An 18,848-nucleotide genomic window follows, 5' to 3' on the forward strand; every position below is an offset into this window, starting at 1 on the left:
GCTTATTTTTGTTCATATGCTTTTTTTCCAGCGTGCCACCGAGGCTTTTATGTTGAAAGCAGTAACCGGAAGCCACCCGCGGGCATTGGGCCTAGCTTGACAGTTGTGAGAGTAGTGTGACAGTTTCTGGCCAGTGACTGTAGTCGACGTAGCTCTGGATCACAGCCTGTCATGAATATCAACACGTAAGGACGAGCCTGCGAGTGTGGAGCCAGGACAGCCCAGCACAAAGCAGAAGGTTTTCATCGTTTGTTACCAGCAGAGATCTGCAGCTCTCCCCACGGCTGAATGAACCTTGTGAATGATTCCACAGTCTCATTAGAAGATGGATGGGTGGTGCCGGATCACCGAGGGGGAGATTTAACACTTTCTCTTCACACACACACGATTTATTTAGTCCCGTTACACAACTGCACATCATAAAGCATGTATGACATATGTTGTTCAGTGTACCTTTCACACCTGACCTGCTAACAGATTTTTTAAATTGATTGTCAAACTATTTTTACACTCACCACAATAATGAGAACAACCAGTTCATATATCAAGGAACACATAGAGGCTTTAGAAGAAATACAGGGCTGAAAACATATACATAAATAAGTAAAGAAAGCACATGGAACATCTAGTTTAGCATTTGTACAAAGGCTAACATATTAGTAACAATAATAAAAGTAAATAATGCACATCTTGTAAATAAAGCAAATCTTGTTTGGCATTTGTATAAAGAATAACATAAAAATAAATATAAAATAAACAGATTTACAATTAAAACACATTTTAATGTGGTTGTAAAGAGTTTATTTTTACTTTTTTCTTTTATCGAAACGCGTTGAAGCTCATTTAGAAAGACGCCAACTCTTCTGACCTTGGGGCTTGCCGTAGTTTGTGTTCAACGCGTTGCCATGGTTCCGTCAAACTCGTGCGGCGGTGACTAGATAAGTTGGCAGGATAGTTTCCTATTTTCTTTTTTATTTTATTTTGATGAAGTGGTTCTCTTAAGAAGCTACAGAGCCTGTTTTCCATGTGTTTTTTTGTATTTAATGCCATGTAAACTAATACGGCACTGGCACAGTAGTTAAACGTAAGCAACCCATCTCCTAATGTTAGCCAGTGTTAGCTAATGTTAGGCAGCAGCAGAGACTAAATAGCTAACACTTGTCGCAGGTTAAAATAACAAGTAAAAGAATTCAGCTGTTTACATATTAACACTGTATTTTTTGTTTGTTTGTTTGTTTCGGACACAGCCAATGAAAATGAATACATGGGCTGCCTGGACCATAGCCTGTCTACATTAAACATCGCTGCATCACTTGCACAATGTCTGTCCCAGAGGAGAAGGAGAGGGTTCCTGACCTTCAGCTTAACTTTGTCTTTGGGAGCAGTGTTGACAAACCACAGACCCCCCTCTATCTGCCTGAGGACACAGGACCACAGGAGCTCACTCAGTATTATTCAACAGAGATGTTGTGTCTGAGCAGAAATCAGCTGAAATATGTTGCAGAAAGTATTTTGAAATATAGCACACTAAAGGTCAGTTTGGACTTCACTGTGTGTTTGTAAATCTCTACCAAACCCTACTGCATACTGTCTACCGCAATGTTTTCATGTAAAAACAAAATTTATTATACTTAATATCTTTGTTTAATTTATTTTTCTGATTATATTTAACTATTCACCGTGTCATCTTCAGCATTTATATCTTGAAGGCAACCAGATCTGCAGTATCCCACATTCATTGTTCACCAGCTTGCCCAACTTGCAGTGGCTGGACCTGAGAAATAACCAAATTGTGTCGCTCCCTGCTGAAATTGGCATGCACAGGTAATTATGCAACTCCTCCTTGAAATATATGCCAATCGATTCCGCTACACTAGGCCACCATGGGAGTACAACATGTTACTTTATCACATTTCAAAACATTTTTTTGATGAGAATGTTTCTATTTTAGAGTTTGTCTGTTTAGTATCATATGGTTTGACTTTCAAAACTGATACTATGTTCCTGTTTAGTTAAGACTGCACTCATACCTTAGTCAAGACAAAGCCTTCCAACCATCTAACAATCTGCGCTTTGTTTTCGTGCAGGTCTCTGAAAACATTATTACTAGAAGGGAATCCTATTTCAGAACTTCCCCCAGAGTTAGGTAAGTTGAGTTCAGTCACCTCTACCAGTGAGCCTGTGCTCTTTGAACCACCTCTTCGTCCACCCCTGTTTTTGTTTATTCAGTTTCTATAAGCCTCACTGTCAACAAATTTTGATCGAAAGTTAGGTGCATACATATATAGAGATTAACACAATTTGTATCACCATGGCTCTGTGTGCCACCACAGTATTTGAAATCTAATAGTCATCATGTGTTTAAAGTAAATCAGGGAAGAAACTCAGCATATTGTGATGGCTACAAGTTCAAGACTTAAGACAGCCTCTGATTGTAAAAGATTCACAACAATGTCTTAAACTCTGACAAACAACTACAATAGAAGCCTACAGTAAACACTTGAAGCACATATTGTCACATCCAGTGTCAAAATGATAAAATTGTGTCACTGTCCAAGTATATAGGGATCTAATAGATAGAGCTGTATATATAGCTAGTACAAGATAAGTAGTAGTAAGTAGTAAGTAATAGAAATTATATACAATATCATTTGAAATGTTTTGTTTTCCTCTTACTTACTTGCTTACTACACATTATACACTCTGATACTTACATTAATGTAAGTATCAGAGAGTAAACATTGAAGAAAAGATTCATAATTTACATATTTTTCCCAGGAAATGTTATTACCCTAAAAGGCCTGAACCTAAGGAACTGCCCCATTACTTTCCCTCCGAAAGACATAGTTCACCAGGGGCTCCAGAGCATCCTCCAGTACCTGAGAAATATTATGGCTATGCGACCAGTTAGCATGAGAAAGACCCCTTCAGGTGAGTCAAAGGCACCTTAACTTTGAATAGCAAAGCAGCAACGTGTTCAGTCTGCACGTGCATCCTAGCCATCTGCTCTTTTTGTCAAAGATAGGATGACTGGCCACAAAAATAGCTCCTTGCCCTGGTACCACTTCACTGGTGTGACTTCTGTTCCCTTGGAGACGGCGCGTGCCTCTCGGCCGACTCCCCCTTCTCCCCATCCCCGTTCCAGCACTGTAATATTTTTAGCCAGATGAAAAAGATCAATAACTTGTGGGCCCTAAACAGGAGCTCTCTGTCACTAAGCACTGTCTAGAGGTAATCACTGTGAGAAGTCCAAGACAGCCCTCCACAGGAGATGATGCTGCTGCACAATGAGCAGAGCCAACCCCTTCAATGAAGCCATTTATCTGACTCTGCATACAAGGTTAATAACAAAGACAGGGCTCTGGTATCCAGGGAAATCTCCTTTGATCTAATTGGCCCAGAGTACAAGTTTAGCCAAGTTGTTTATACACCATTCATGTACATATTACATTGTCATCGACCTTTGTAAGCTGTGATAACATTGAATATTTAGCCGGTTTCAGTCTAATTATACATGAGGGAAAATTGTTTACATTTTGAATTCACTTCTAAACATAGATTTTAGAAGGGAATATTTTACCTGCTATTATTGGTCATATGAATTCACTGGTAAAACACAAGTACATACTGTATTTGCTGCAAATGGAAAAGGACTGTATATTCTATAAGAAATTCTTGATAGTCAGCCAGTTCTCATCGTGTACTTCCACTGCAGCTGTAGACAGTGATATTTTTGCCAGGGTTCACTGTGCCCACCTCATTCCTCTTTTTGCCATGGTTTCATTGGTAGAGCTGCCAGTGGTGGAGAAGCTCCAGCTGTCAGAACTGATGGGATCCAGTATGGAGGGGCAGGATGAGTCAGTGGATGAGGACGAGCTGCTGAAGTTCAAGGAACTGAAAGAAAAGATGATCCTCCTGGACAAAGCTGAGCTGGGCTCAATAGCTCAGGGGGATAGAAGCACAAAGCCATGTCTTCTTCCTATTACCAAAAGGTAGGTGAGGTAAAAGGATTTCGGTAAACTAAACAAGAGATTTTCTTCAGTTAAAGCAATAATTTAATTTTTTTGGGATCCACATGTATGTACATTCTCTCCAAGAATAAGATAAAATTGACCATTGATACATCTTTGGGCCACAAACATATTCGAGTTGTGCATGTAAAATATTTTTTAGTATGGTTTGGTTTGAAAAGATCAAAATGACTAGTTATCTAATTGCCATTGTTTCTATACAGTGTATTTAGGCTGCAAATATCACCAGTTCATATATTTTATGCAATGCAATAGGAAAATTATTTGGAGAGTGGAGGTGATTTGTTTTAGGTTCAGAAGAAAACTTTAGTTGTGAGGTCTGGACTTGTGATGGACGAAACCTTTAAATGACATTCTCCACAGACGAGAGTGATAAAAAGAATTGCCCCTCGACTTGGACTCAGAGCTCAGGAGAGCAATAAAAGTAAACCATTTTGTTTCAATTTATCTTTCAGAAAAAAGGCAACTACCAAGGCCAGCATAGTTCCCGAGCTCCCTCTGTTTGACACTCATCACTGGAAGAGGCCAGAAGAGAGGAGACAGGCTGCAGTGAAAGAGCTGAAAGAGAAACAGGCTCTTTTCGAGCAGAAGAGAAAGTGAGCTGATTTCTGCTCAGCAATTATTGGTTCAGTACTCTGTTATTTGTTTTATTACATTTTCACCATTTGATTACACTGGATGAATTACACAACATTCTGGACAATTAATAGATAAGATAAGGAAAGGTGAGACTGGCTGTTGTTTCCTAAAGCACAGCTACATTGTATCTAATTGACATTTCCCCAAGTGGCCGACAGGAAGGGATCAATATTGTGGCCACTATGTAAAGATACAAGAAAGAATCAATGTTTATAGACCCCTTTGCAACCATTCAGAAACAATCAACCAAGACCCATTTTCCTTGACATTCATCTATAGTTATCTGGCTTTCCCATAGGAGCCAAGAGGCTCTTCAGAAGTGGCGTACACAAGCCAAGATCATACAGCAGAAGAAAATGTCGGAACACAAGCAGAAGAAGAATGAAAGACAAAGAAAACCCCAGGTATGTGTGGAACACGTCACGTATGTTTCCACCTGACAACCACAAGAGGGCAGTAGAGCATCACCTCTGTAACACTAGGTAGAGGCCTAAAGCCATTCAAATTACATACTGTAATAACCTAAATCATCTTTGCAGTGCATAGGTTTTTTAGGTAGTGTCACAGTTAGTCAGTCAGTGTTAATGATCAGGTCGGTGTTGTTAAGGGCATTTACCTGAGACTGAGATGGAACACAGCAGCAACACTTAGCAATCTATGATATCTATGCATGCAGCCATAAGCTCATTTGACTGCAAGCTACATCGCCAACATCAGTGTAAATATTCACTGAAAAATGTAGTAAAAATGACCACAACGAGGCTGATATGTTACAGCTGTAGCTGTGGGTTGTTAACACAGTTGTGTCAGTCTTTATGTACACAAGCTCTGCACTACTGAACAAAATACTGTTGTACAGAGTAATAAACACACTTCCCTATCTGATACAGGAAGCAGAAGCAGATTTGAATCCACAGATGCAGGACAGCAGTTATTCTCCTCATAGGCAGACCCCTACCACAGCCATCACAGAGTGTGAGGAGGCAAGGTACATGAGAGCTCTGGATGTTCAAAATGCTGTTACTGTGATGTCTTGTTAATCTGTCATGGCAGGTGGCCAGGTAGCAGTAAAGGGTGAAGATTTCATGAGGGAACTCAGTAAGGCGTAGTGCTTTATCACGTGGTAAAATTATACTACACAGTTTGAGACAAAAAAAGTGTCCACCACATTTTGCATTGCGTTTCCAGTATGAGCCATGCAGACCACCAGAGACACCTAGTGGACAAAGAGAGACTGTATGCCCACAATAAACAGTTTCCTTTGTTCTTCCTATACATTATTGTCTTCACAAAAACAACACACAAAGCAGATTTGATGACTCACTGTAGATTTTCCATTTTCATCAACATAACAAATCTTAACTGAGGTGAAGATAATCAGTCATAGGTACTGCATTTGTAGGTAATGTTCCATCCATTAAAGATACATACTCTTTATACCACTAGTGGCCATACCTTAGCATTTAAATAATCAGTCTTTCGGTTTGAATTGTTGACCTTTGATCTGTTTGGCCCTTGAGATCGGCCCGTGAGCTGGAACGGCAGATCCGTGCCCGTGTTGAGAAGATGCAGGAGAGACGCAGGAATCCCAGGGGCACGACCAGCGAGCAGATGGCAGCAACAGAGCAAGATGTGGAGGAGGTCAAACCTGTACTTCATTATTCACACGACGTATCTGTCCTAAATACCTATGATTGTGATCCAAATTGGTTATTCATTTATTTATTTATGTTTGGTTGTGTTTCTTTTTTAATGATAGATGAGGATGTTGCAGAGGCGGCTCCTGGAGAGGAAGAGAAATCTGGGAAGAGACCCTAAAAGTTCTTTTACTATCTTCACTGGAGACAATTGGCCAAGTTTCCTTGATCAGTGACAGGAATTGCACATTTGCCTGAGTTTGATGATAATGAATTCCCACTCAAAATTCATTGTAAAGTCTAATTTGTTAATGAATAACCACTGTAACACTGAGAATACTGTTTAAATAAAGATCACAAGGCAGATGAGTGGCTGAGTGATTTGAAATTTTCCATGAATGGCTTAAACCTTCGTTCCCTCCGGACATCTGGAAGACATGCTCTCCACTGTACAAACTACTCATGTTTTGCTTTTATCTTACATTATTAACATTTAGTACACAAAACACTCCTAGAATAAATACGGGACCTTTGCGTCTCTAATGTGTGAAATGAAGCTATTCAGTTATTAAATGCTAGATTAGCTTACAACCACAATAGCATATTATTATCATCTGTGTTAATTATAAAAATAATCAGCACAAAGTCAATGAAAGCTTATGATCTTAGGAGAAATAAAAGATAAATGGCAGGATAAAGGAATATAATTGATTCATCTTAAGAACATTCGACCATGTGGCATACTTAATAAGTATTTAAAGTATCTGAGATTAGTGGTTTTACATAATACAGTGATTGTCTTTGAAATGCAGGTCACAATCATGTCACTTTGTGAAATAAAGAACAGTATCGATTGCAGGAGATTAGGAAATGCATGTACATTAGAATCATTTCCAGTGTTTAGTGATTGTGTTACGTTTAGAACAAAACGCCATCAGGCTGCCGCTGGGGAAACGGAGACATTCCCGAGATAAAAGTGAGTAGTAATGAACAGCATCAAAAGTCAAAGTGAGACAGAAAGGGAAGGCCTTGTCTTCAGAGGGTTTCTGCTCCTCTAGCACAGAGAGCGTGATGTCAGCGGCGGCTATACTGTTGTAATTGTACTTGGTGGGGGTGATGGCGTCATTTTATGCCCTGGTGTAGCCTCCTGCTCCAATAGCGAAGGGGAGACGGATCTCTGGCCGACGCGACCGTGGCTCCCTTGGCCGGGATCGAGCACCGCCAAGCCGGACACTTTACCCCGGGAAACATGGAGGCTGTGGCCGAAGAGCTGCGGGCCGGTTCTCGGGTACCTGTCACTATCGATCAAATAGTTAACGATACACTGGTGGTGACGCTGACCTATCGAGAAAGGAACTACACGGGGATATTACTTGATTGCAACAAAAAGTGAGTGTTATTTCCTCCATTTCTTTTATACATTCATCTCTGAAATTAATTTGCCAAACTGTGCTAACGGCTAATCTACCTTTGCTGCTAAGTCTAAGCTAGCCTGTTAGCTAACTGGGCCTGCATAAAAAAGACTTACAGGTTATTGTAGCTGACAAGGGAGCTATCTGCTAGCTAGCCGGCTAATGCAAACTGATATTTTAGCACATAATGATATGATCAGAAACGGTATTTTACTGCGATAAGCAACTGTGTGTCAAGATAGTGACCCTGTCCGCAGAGATTGTTAATGACTTGTCTCAAACAATAGCTTATGTCAATGGGTTCATCTATAGCTTATTGTTAGCCTAATCAAATACAGAGCAGCTAAAACGTATAGAGTGAAAAGGGAGGCCATGAGTGAACAGAAGGGACTTTAACAGTTAGGTTTGGATGTCTTTATGTACACAGATGAAAGTGCATGATGTACTAGTTTTCTGGAGTGATGTTGAAATAATCTCAATGCTGTTTATTTATGTAGAAATAGCCTCTCATACTCAGTTACTTTAGATCAGTAGAAACAATAGGAATTGGCAGAAAATGGTAAATATACATGTGGGATCTGAGAAATCACAACTGCACTGCTTCTTAAAATGTGTCTGTATCTTTGAAAATCTTTTATTAAGATCCAGTGATCACCTCAGGCCCAGTGTTTGACAAGAAAATGCCCTTTTTTAATTCATCAATTACAGGACAACACAATCCTGTTCAAATGATGAAACCATATGTAAATGGACATGTCCGAGTGTCATGACTTATCTACTTGTCTTGTGGCGTGCGTGCGTGCGTGTGCGTGTCACATGTGTAAGCCCTGTGTTGCTCTTGGTACTGTACACCTTAAAAGCCATTGGCTTTAGACTATTAATAGAAAAGCAGAATCAGAATCTGACCAGCTTTGCCCCTTAGTATGCTTAGATGGTTTTTCATGTGAGAGCTCAAGCTGTCCTGAAAATAACCTACCTAAATGGGAAAAGGGGAGGCCTTGGAATAACTTAAAATAGGCCTATATTTTAGGCCTTGTCACTGACATAATTTGACTTCTTCCTTTTCAGCTCATAGAAATACATTTCCTGTCATTGTCTCCCACAGGGTTTTCTTTTCCTTTTTTTTTTAAATGCTATCGCCTATGTCTATCATCCAGACAGATCTCTGCATCTAGTTACACTGTACACAACGTTAAATGGCACCAGTGCAGTGAATCATGACTGGTCATATGCTGCGTCCTTGTATTGTGCTTAACTAGCACTGTGTGTTCCCTGTCACAGGCTGCACTGTTTGTGCTCTGTCAATCACTGTGAAGGCTAATATTCTGCCATTTTTTTAGGGCGCCTATGTAAAGGTGAGAGGAACAAACCTCACCGGGACACTATTATTCAGTTGCCTGCCAGGTACTTCTCCTGGGGAGGAAAACAGGCTCCCCAGTGCGCCCTAATTAATAATCTCACCACACATAAGCCCAAAGTAGACACGGACGCAAAAACAAACTGAAATCTCCTGGCTCCTTTTCTACCTCTCTGATTCCCGAGTGATTCATGGGATTGTTTTTGTTCAGTCAGATGTTGGGGAGAGAGGGGGGGTTGTTCCTGGGCATCCTGTAGTCTCTTTGTCTGCTGCCTCCTGACTAAAGCAGCACAGCCATGTTACTGTTGCGTGCCAGCCACCTCTCAAAGACTCCTTGGCAGCTGGGCCTTCTTTGGACATGTTTGCTGGCCCTGCAGTATGAAAAAGAACACGTAAAATCACTCAGCGAGAGTCACGGATACTATTACTCCATTTTTGTGGCCTAAGGCAGCAGGACGTTTTGCTGCCTGCTTGCACAGTGGACCCCAACCCCCACAAGTAATGAATTTTCAGCATACAGGTGACAAGGAGTCAGTGAGTCCAGTCGCAGTAAAACAAAATCAGAAGAATAGATTTTCCCCTCTTATAGCACGTTGTGATAGGACACCTGTAGAATAGGCTTTCTTTTTTTGGGGGGGGTTTGGCCTAATTTAAGCAGCACATTATTTGATTTGTGCTGTCCAGTTATCTCAATATGGTGAAACACAAACAAGAGTATTACAGTGTTCATTTGGAGGAAATTGCATAACTGAAGAAATTCTAGAAATGCTTGTCATGTGTGACAAGAATGCTTGCGTTGGCGTGCATGAAGTTCACTGTAGCACTCAGATGAATTTCAGTGTGACACTTTATTAAGCTGTTCTTTTTTCTCTTGTTTATCACAGGACTGGACTTTTCTGTCTACCGGAGTTCACGGCAAACCCTGGAGACTGTTCAATATCGAAAACAGGTTGTGAAATCCCAGAAGTTCTGAGTGACGAGCAGCTGTCCAAATCTCCCAGCCAGCCTTCACACAGACCAAAGGATGAAAACTCTCTCCCTGAAAGCAGCATATCTACTGCACCACTCCCCTGCCCCATACCCACACCAGTACCCACTGGACAGACTCCTTACCCTCCTTATTTTGAAGGAGCCCCTTTCCCTCAGCCCTTATGGGTGCGCCACAGCTACAGCCAATGGGTACCTCAGCCCCCTCCACGACCAATCAAGAGAAAGAAGCGGCGGTCGCGAGAACCGGGCCGCATGACCATTAGCACTATCCGTCTACGACCACGACAGGTACTATGTGAAAAGTGCAAAAACACACTGAACAGTGATGAAGACAGCAAAGATGGCATGAGCAACACCAAGACTTCTAGAAAAGAGAACACACTACAGAGCGACGATGATGGCGATGATAAGGACATCCCATCTAAACTGTCAAGAAAAGAGGATGTAGTTGCAACCAAGGACGGTAAAAGACGGGAAAATGGCACCAGCCTTGATAGCAAGCGCCTCAGGAAAGACAAAAGGGGGGAAGCTGATGGGGAGAAGTTCCCTGGAGGTGATGTTATCCCCCACAGTCCTGTCATAAAGATCTCCTACAGCACTCCACAGGGCAAGGGGGAGGTCATGAAGATCCCCTCACGTGTCCATGGATCAGTAAAACCGTTCTGCCCCAAACAGCTGGTGCAAAATGGTGTGGGAGAAAATGGCAAGGCGCCTTCTGACCCCACCAAGGAACAACGGCACATTCTGGATGCCACAAGGTCTGGCCTCACTGTGTCTATTCCCAAACTCAAACTAACCAGGCCTTTCACAACTGTGGGCCAAGACTTGCCTTCTCCAAAGATCCGCTTGAGACCCCCTCAGAGGGAGGGTGAGGAGAGTGTGGTTGAGTATGAGGCAGAACTTGTAGGAGGCACTAGGAGACGAAGCCCCAGGGTTCCCGGTCCCTGTCTTACCCACTCTGAAGACTCAGGCGAAGGGAAGAACTCTCTAGAGTTGTGGTCAGGGAGTTCTGGAGAGGAGGCGGAGCGCAGCCACAGTGACCTCACCCTTCTAATCAATTTCCGTAAGCGTAAAGCGGATTCATCTAGTCTCTCAGTCTGCAGCAGCGATAGTCTAGATGAGTCCAAGTCCTTCAGCTCTGACGGCACCTCACCAGAGCTGTGTGACCTGGCGCCTGGTGAAGATCTGTCCGTAACCTCATCTTCTGTACCTTCACAAGAGGACTGCAAGACAGTGCCGCCACTTACGGTGCGGCTGCACACGCGCAGCATGACAAAGTGCGTAACCGAGGAGGGCCACGCCGTGGCGGTGGGTGACATTGTGTGGGGGAAGATCCACGGTTTCCCCTGGTGGCCGGCGCGCGTCCTCAGCATCAGCGGCACCCGCAAACAGGAAACTCCCAGTTGCGAGGCGCAGTGGCCTCAGGCAAAGGTGGCGTGGTTCGGTTCACCCACCACCTCTCAGCTTTCTGTTGCCAAATTGTCGCCTTTCAGAGAGCTCTTCAGGTCCCGCTTCAACCGAAAGAAGAAAGGGATGTACCGGAGAGCCATCCTGGAGGCTGCCAAGGCTGTTGGACACATGGGCCCGGAGATCACATCGCTGCTTTCCCACTGCGACACGTAGGTTAGTTCACACCAGTTAAACATACTCATGTCACTGCTCTACTTCTACTGTGAGGTCAGAGTTCAGTGAGTAAAGTAAGTAACTGGGCAATTAATCTGTCTATTCTCATCTATGCACCTGAAAATAATAGAACAAATCACATTTCCCCTACATATATGCAACAAGTGTCAGGAGGCCTGTGTCCTTCATGTCAAACAGAAAGTTAAGTCAGGATTGTTCCAACTATTAGGTTCTGAGATTAAGGACAAGTCCTAGGAAACTATTCAAAGTGCAGAGTGCTACTGTAACTGCTGAGCTGAGCTGGTACAAAAATGAGATGCCACAGCATCATAAACATGCTACAGAACAAAACAAAGCTATGCTTAAAGGGCTGGCATTTGTTTCAGTGAGGGGTGTAACGGATATCAGATGTCGAGGATCAGATCACATGACGAATTTTAATTCAGAGATCAAACCATTTTTCGCATTAGCCCCTAAACAATATTCAAAATAGCTAATGTGTAAATAAAATGTTAAAATACAAATTTCCACAACTGAATGTGGCTCTGCAGCGATTAACGGTTTGATTCTGCAGCTCAGGGCTGTTTAAATGCTGCAGGGATAAGTTGTTGTCTTCACTCCCCGTCCCCGTCCTCACCGGGGTGAAGTCACCTCACATGTGTAGCTGTGGCTGTGGTTGTTATATGTTCTGATTTGTCTTTCTTGTGCCACAGTGCCTACATACTGTAACTGTTTTGTTCAACAGCCTTCTCCCGTGATCATCTGACATTATGTATTTAATAAATCTTCCGCTCCTCCACTGGCCACGGCCGCCACTGTCACCTGCGTCTAGCATGCATCATTCACGTGGCCCCACAGCTAATTTGTATCTATTTAACTGCAGCTCTGCATGAGGACGTAGGGAACCATTAAGTTAATTTTAAAAAGCAACAGTGGCAGAAAAGCTGCAAGTCACTTAATGATGATTAAACTTAGCAGTTCGTCCACAGTTCACACTATGGAGCGTGACCTGAGCAGATCTCAGTTCAGCTGTGGTCCTTTACACCTCTAGATTCAGCAGCCAACGTAAACAGAAGTCACTCGATATGAAAACTGCATGACCCAGGAACAAAAAGAGGCAGCTGTAATGGAGCGTTGTGCTCAACTAACACTTTACTGCTTTTGATTAGAGCCCTGATCTATGGAGGCTGTGGTCAGCTGCATTGACTGCTATGATGTGACAAATAGGAGATTCTAATGCCTGAAGCTGGCAAGTCACTTTTCAACCCAGTTTTATTGCAGTTGAAGACTTATCACTCTTGATTGGTTGGAACTAAAACTACAGAGTCGTGTTTCTGCTCTCACACATGATATGTACTGGACACTGGCTTGCAGGGAGCGCACAAATCTGACAACAACCACATTTCATTTTGGCTCGTTATCAAATTACTCCGAGAATTTGCACTCATTTTCAGCAGATGACGACTTATCACTGCCATTTGCCGTTTCACTAATGTTCTCACAAGTGTAATTGTGGCGTCTTGCTATAAATGTGACAAATTACCCAGTTCTACCCGTCAGTTAGTCAAAAATATCTAATTAGACGATTGTTACGTGGAAGTTTGGAGGAATGTGAGCTCAAAGCAAAAATGATTCTGCTTATGTAACAAACACTTTTAAGTTGTGCCATGCCAGCTCGTCGTTAAATAGTTTCCATGTTGAAAGCAGCAAAACAAACATTAATACGAGCTTTAATGAGGGCACAGGCCGCACTGCTGAATAGCTTGTTAAAACGGCTCATTGCAGAGCGCGAGTCTCGTATGTAAAAACAGGGCATCAGTCATGGCTTAAAAAGCACATTGTCATGCCGCGGCTGTGCCAGGCTTGTTCCCCTGGTTTCCGAGCACATTGACCCCCCCCCCCAACAAGCAGCAGGCCCTCAACTCTCACTCGGAGGTTAAATATTTTCTTTGAGCGATATGAAGGACAGAAAGGCCATTCCTAACCCTCATGTTGACTCTGTTATGGTCTCAGTAGCCAATAAGAGGTTGGTTGTAGTGTAGAATAAACACAGTATGTGGTAGAGACAGGCCTATATTTGGTACTGGAGCTCATAAAGGAAGTCTTTTTCTCGCTCTGTCAGCTTGTAGCCAGCTGGAAAGTAGCTGACGCTAACTTCCTAGTGCTCCATAATCTTCAGATGTACAATCAGTTAAAAAAACTGATGCACGACCTGCTTCGTTTGCTCAATTATCTTTACTTTGTGCTCTTTCTTTCTCTCCTTCTTCTTTCTCTTGTGTGTAGAGGCTGAGGACCGAAGAAAGGTCTCCAAGGTTTTTCTGAATTCTCAGACTCTGTCATCAAGTCCCGGGAGGGAGTACGTGTGGTTGCCATGGCTACTATTTATACGCCGTTTAATTTTATTTTTCTTTGTTTGTTTTGTTTTTTGTTTTTTCCCTTTTCTTTTTCACAACGATAGTGGGAAATGGCCGCCAAGGTGGATTGTTGTTGGGACTGGGTAAGGGAGCAAAAAGATGTTGCCATCCATCCCGTGGTCTACTACGAACTAAACGATTCCTCCTTTTTTTATTTTCTAGATTTAATCAGATTTCAATAGAGCTGAATGACAACACTACAAGGACCCGAATGTATTTATTATCTGTAATGGTTTCTTATGTTCCATGAAGTACACCTCCGTACTGCAGTCTCACAAAAACCTCCCTGCTGTCTGCTGCTGTCATAACCACGGTCCTCGCCACCGACATGTTCACTGCGAGGTCTGGCTCGCCAGCCAGAAGAAGCTGGCAGCCACTGGACATTTAACCATGGTTTAAAAAGTCTTACCCTGAATCCTCTTAACTTCTCAAAATGTGAACGGCTCCATCCAGAGACGAGTAGTGACTGTTCCAGCTCTCCTAGCGATCACAGTGTTTCCACCCTGCGACATTAAGTGGACTCGTGTATTTAAACTTAACTGTATTCCTCTCCAGAATCACATTGTGTCTCTCTTCCATTTCATTTTTTTTAACTTTTAGGAGTGTCACGTCAGCGTCCTTCCCCTCCCCCACCCCTACCCACCAATTTATTATTTTTTTTATTCCTTAGAACCATTTTTACATCACTTTAATTATTTAAAGTGTCAAATTTAAGAAAAAAAGCACTTTATCTGTACCTTGGTGGCCTGCTGTAAGCTCACTGTCTGAAACACTATTGCGAGATACAGCCCTGATAGGCCGCAGGTCTTTGTTGTTGACTATCCATGGCCTTGGAGATACAAAAAAAAAACCTTTTTTGTTTTTTATTTTATGCTATTCTATTGTACGATTTCTTTTTTTGGGGACACCAGACACAGATAGTTGTGTACACTGTATTCTCACATTTGACTTGGGTGTGTTTCTCTCTGTCAGCTTATATACCACACACAGACACACACACTACAAAAAAAAAAAATCTGCGTTTAACAGTTTCCACTGGAGAAACATAGGTGAACAAATGTGTCAAAGTCCCCTATGCATTATCAGTAAAAGCTTTACTAGTGACTTTGGGAGAATAAAATAACATGCTGTAAGAATACTGTGAATTCAACTGCTGAGTGTGCTGAAGAAAAGCTCGCTACTAGTCGGACCCTGCAGTTACAGCAGACTACAGCTGACCTTTAGTGACCTTTTGTGTTGCAAGCAGCACTGTTGGAATAGGGGGAGGGGAGGTGGGGTGGGGAGTGTTGCGAAGGCAAGAGACCACGACTGTCAGCCCGGCCTGTATTTAAAAACTCAAACCGAAGATTGCACACAGTCACGCTCAGCCGACCAGCCCGTCTCCTTGCTGCCTGTCTGGGAACATTTAGTTCGAACTGAGGCTCAAACCTGGCTCATTGATTGTCAGCGAGAGAGTGTGTGTGTTTATTAGGAGCGCAGGAAATACACTCCTCCCATTCTGACCGTCTGTGGTTTGACAGTTTGCTGTCAAGCCCGGCTAGTTTCCAGGCAAATCTACACGAGGAGTGGGAGAGCCTCCATGTATGTATGCCAGAGAGGGATTTTCCCATGTATGAGCAACATGGCTATCTACTGTTGCCCACGTTGGTCAATGTTATTGGCTACTTTTTTTGTTTTCTTTTTTACATGTACTGTACATAAAATAAAATATACAAGCAATATCTGTGCTGTGTGGATCGGTCACTTCATCGTTAATGATCAGAAGAGAAAGCAGTGGAAGCTCAGGTTATTTGTGTCCACATGTTTTTAATGGCTGAAAATGTCTCTCTATATGATATTTGATTTTCTTTTTTTTACTGTTTTTTGTTTGTTTGTTTGTTTGTTTATTTAAAGTGGCACTCATCAATTCTACATGATCAGTTCATTCAACTTCCTCAGCTTTCCACGTGTTAAAAAATGATGTCAATAACCCTGAAATGAAAGGAGTTTGGAAAAATGTGGAGTGATGCTATCCAGTTGCATTGTGGGAAATGTAGGCTCCAGTGTTACTAGAAGTCACTGTACCTTGTCCTTGCTGCCTTTTTTTTTTTTTTTTGGTTGTTTTTTTTTGTCTGTTGCTTTAAGTCACTCCACTGTTTTATACTGAATTGCTCTTAGGATCCTATGAAACCAAAATCAGAATGCAATTCTTTATTAATTTCATTCTTGTAAGGCTACATATCAAATGTTGAAATTGAGAAATGTTTCAAAGAAAGCTGGGTTTTCCACTGTGTTGCATCACCTCTTCTTTTAACAACACTCTTTAAGTGTCTTGGCAGTGAGGAGACCAGTCGCTTTAGTTTTGAAAGTAATTTTTTTTCTTGCTCAATATATAATTTCAGCAGCTCTACAGTTGGGGGGGTTCTTCCGGTGTAATTTTTGCTTGAGAATGCGCCAAATGTTTTCACTGAGTGACATGTTGGACTGTAGACAAACTGGTTTAACACCCGGTTTCTTACACTAAAGAGCCATGCTGCTGCACGTTCTCTATGTGGTTTGGTATTGTCTGACTAAGAAAAGCAAGGACGTCCCTGAAAAAGGGTTCTGCGAAAAAGTCCAATAGTCCCTTTTCTCTTTAGCCTGCAGGAATACAGCATCCATTGTTTCCACATATAATTTCCATTTTGGCCTTGTCAGACCACAGGTTAGTTTTCCTCTTTCCCTCAGTCCATCTTAAATGAGCTCAGGTTCAGAGGAGGGGGGGGGGTTTCCAACTCCAGTGAGCAGATACATTCCAAAAAAACATCTACATGTCACAGTTCCAACAGTTCACATGCTGTCTTTGTGCTATTTACAATCAAAAGTAGGTTTTACAGATTGTATTGTCTTTTAACCAGCTTTAGAGGAATGGTGGATTAAAAATGTATTCATTAGTATCCTCTGAACCAGCTCCCATCGACTGCTTCCTTTCCTTCTAGTGTTGAATATGTGTTAGTTAGGAATAGACAGAGTTTGCGTATTAACCAGAGCAAGCGACAGCTCAACATTTTTTTGAAACGGCGTTCTTCTTACACTGATAAGACCTTTGGGAGCTCTGTTTAGTAAGGACTTGTTACTAGGGCTCTGTGGATTTCTAGAATGGTGCTGCGGTTTTTTCCTCCTTTCTGCAGAAACCGTTTTAAGATCTGGAGGCTTGGATCAGATGTGTTGTACAGACTGACCCCCACTGTACGACAGGCTCTCTGTGCTGGATATCTTTGCTTGTATCTTCCTCTCTGTCCTCCTCGCCCGTCCTCCAGGCTCTCACTCAGCTGCGGCCATGTTATGTGTGCCGATTTGTAGCCTCTGTGTCAGAAATAGGATCGGTTAAATATGTCTGTTGCGTAACGAGCGTTTCCCGCTGGCGGGCCGGTCAAGGTGAGATGACCCTCGACTGGCTCTCCCTCTCCTGATCCGATCATTTTTACTACACAGACTCCGCTGTAGATCTCCCTTCCACCCACGCCCCCTTCTCGTTTCATACTTTTGACCCGACTGTTTCTGCTGCCAGACGTTTCATAACTCTTCACTCTGTTTCCTTTGGACCGAAGCTGCCCCAAAGTAAATGGACAGATTCTGCAGGGCTGAGCCAAAAAAGGATGTGTGGTACTAAACAGATGTTCTAGAAATAGACCAGTTTGGGCGTTAAAGGCCAGTTCTTAGTGCTAGCATGAAGATTTTCCCGACTTTAAGGTCAGGATCTGCTTCAGCATTTCACAAACAACTTAATGAAAAGTGGGTTCATCAAGATTTGTCCTCAAATAACCTCCATGTGATGCTACAGCCAGGAGAGGCTAGCCTAGCTTAGCATGATGTCTGGAAGGAAGGGAAACTGCTCTGTGTAAGCTATATTGTCTGCTAAGCTATGCTAACCAGCTGCTAAGAGTTGCTTTATATTTACGGTACAGCTGTGAAAGTAAAAACTTTATCTTCTCTTTGCAGAAAAGCGTCTGCGAATATGCGAAACGCCTACTTTAAAGTCGATTCTTCAGCATTTTCCAGCATCTTCAGTTATGACGTGTGTGTTATAAAACTACAGTTGAGGCCCTGATGCAGGTCTGACTTGCTGTAAACAGTCCCGACGTTAAAACTTCCAGCATTTGTTTCTTTCTACTATCTTCAATTCCAACTCAGCCGGTAAATATAAAGGGAAGAGGGAGAGGGAATTTCACACTGCACTGAGACTACAATTCATTTTTTGAGTTGATACACTGAGTCTTGGAATAGAAACACAGCTGGACACACTCAGACAGAACAAGGACTTGGATTTTGGCCCACGTCACCTCCATTAAAAGGCCTGTACGAGCAGGAGGAAAGATTAGAGCAAGAAAAACCAGTTTCAGTGTTGATATGGGCCCCGAACCTGTCCTTTAACTAGCAAATATGAAACGTGTTGCTAGGTGAATATTTAACTATGTACCTAGCTGTACTAACTAACCGTCTAGCATGGTGTTAAAGACCAAGCAGCTGTTAGAATCTAGAAGTTGAGAAGTGATTCTCCTGCATGTGCAGAGGAAACAAATGTTGTTGTTAATATATGAGAGTCTCCCCCATCAGGAGAGTTTTCGCTGTGCAGCGACTAAGTGAAGGTCTGATATCAGTGCAGCTGTGTGTTGCTTCCTGTTTGTCAAAAAGATTTAAGACCCCGACATTTCTGCATTCAGCAATGTGAAAGGAAACAAACGGAGTCATACTCTGCTACATAGGATCTGAAGCCCTGGTTCTGA

At 42.5% G+C, this 18,848-nt stretch overlaps 2 protein-coding genes across 4 annotated transcripts; both read left to right on the top strand.

The window, feature by feature from the left end:
• Window positions 1–35: 35 nt before the first annotated feature.
• On the top strand, window positions 36–6,666 carry LOC113158201 (leucine-rich repeat-containing protein 27). 3 transcript variants are annotated; one of them, XM_026353932.1, is made up of 11 exons: window positions 36–1,084; window positions 1,248–1,533; window positions 1,694–1,824; window positions 2,088–2,146; window positions 2,779–2,931; window positions 3,791–3,992; window positions 4,487–4,627; window positions 4,969–5,074; window positions 5,561–5,658; window positions 6,191–6,311; window positions 6,430–6,666. In XM_026353932.1, the coding sequence occupies exons 2-11, from the start codon at window positions 1,321–1,323 to the stop codon at window positions 6,541–6,543; spliced, it is 1,338 nt and encodes a 445-aa protein (XP_026209717.1). In that variant the 5' UTR covers window positions 36–1,084; window positions 1,248–1,320; the 3' UTR covers window positions 6,544–6,666. The 3 variants fall into 3 exon arrangements, with proteins under 3 accessions (XP_026209717.1, XP_026209718.1, XP_026209719.1); XM_026353933.1 differs by having other exon boundaries at window positions 36–942; XM_026353934.1 differs by having other exon boundaries at window positions 36–238.
• A 553-nt stretch (window positions 6,667–7,219) lies between these two features.
• pwwp2b (PWWP domain containing 2B) lies at window positions 7,220–16,987 on the top strand. The gene is made up of 3 exons (XM_026356216.1): window positions 7,220–7,696; window positions 9,961–11,689; window positions 13,973–16,987. Exons 1-2 carry the CDS (start codon window positions 7,557–7,559, stop codon window positions 11,687–11,689), a joined length of 1,869 nt encoding a protein of 622 aa, XP_026212001.1. The 5' UTR covers window positions 7,220–7,556; the 3' UTR covers window positions 13,973–16,987.
• The last annotated feature ends 1,861 nt before the right edge of the window (window positions 16,988–18,848 follow it).

The sequence above is a fragment of the Anabas testudineus genome, chromosome 15 (genome assembly GCF_900324465.2).
Source record: "Anabas testudineus chromosome 15, fAnaTes1.2, whole genome shotgun sequence".
Classification (NCBI taxonomy): Eukaryota; Metazoa; Chordata; class Actinopteri; order Anabantiformes; family Anabantidae; genus Anabas; species Anabas testudineus.

Excerpts from the sequence above, each read along its gene's own strand:
- LOC113158201 (XM_026353932.1), top strand. The coding sequence starts at position 1,321 with ATGTCTGTCCCAGAGGAGAAGGAGAGGGTTCCTGACCTTCAGCTTAAC. Across the intron at positions 4,628-4,968 it reads CTTTTCGAGCAGAAGAGAAA|GAGCCAAGAGGCTCTTCAGA; the intron begins GTGAGCTGATTT and ends GCTTTCCCATAG. Across the intron at positions 6,312-6,429 it reads CAGAGCAAGATGTGGAGGAG|ATGAGGATGTTGCAGAGGCG; the intron begins GTCAAACCTGTA and ends TTTTAATGATAG.
- pwwp2b (XM_026356216.1), top strand. The coding sequence starts at position 7,557 with ATGGAGGCTGTGGCCGAAGAGCTGCGGGCCGGTTCTCGGGTACCTGTC. Across the intron at positions 7,697-9,960 it reads TTACTTGATTGCAACAAAAA|GACTGGACTTTTCTGTCTAC; the intron begins GTGAGTGTTATT and ends TGTTTATCACAG.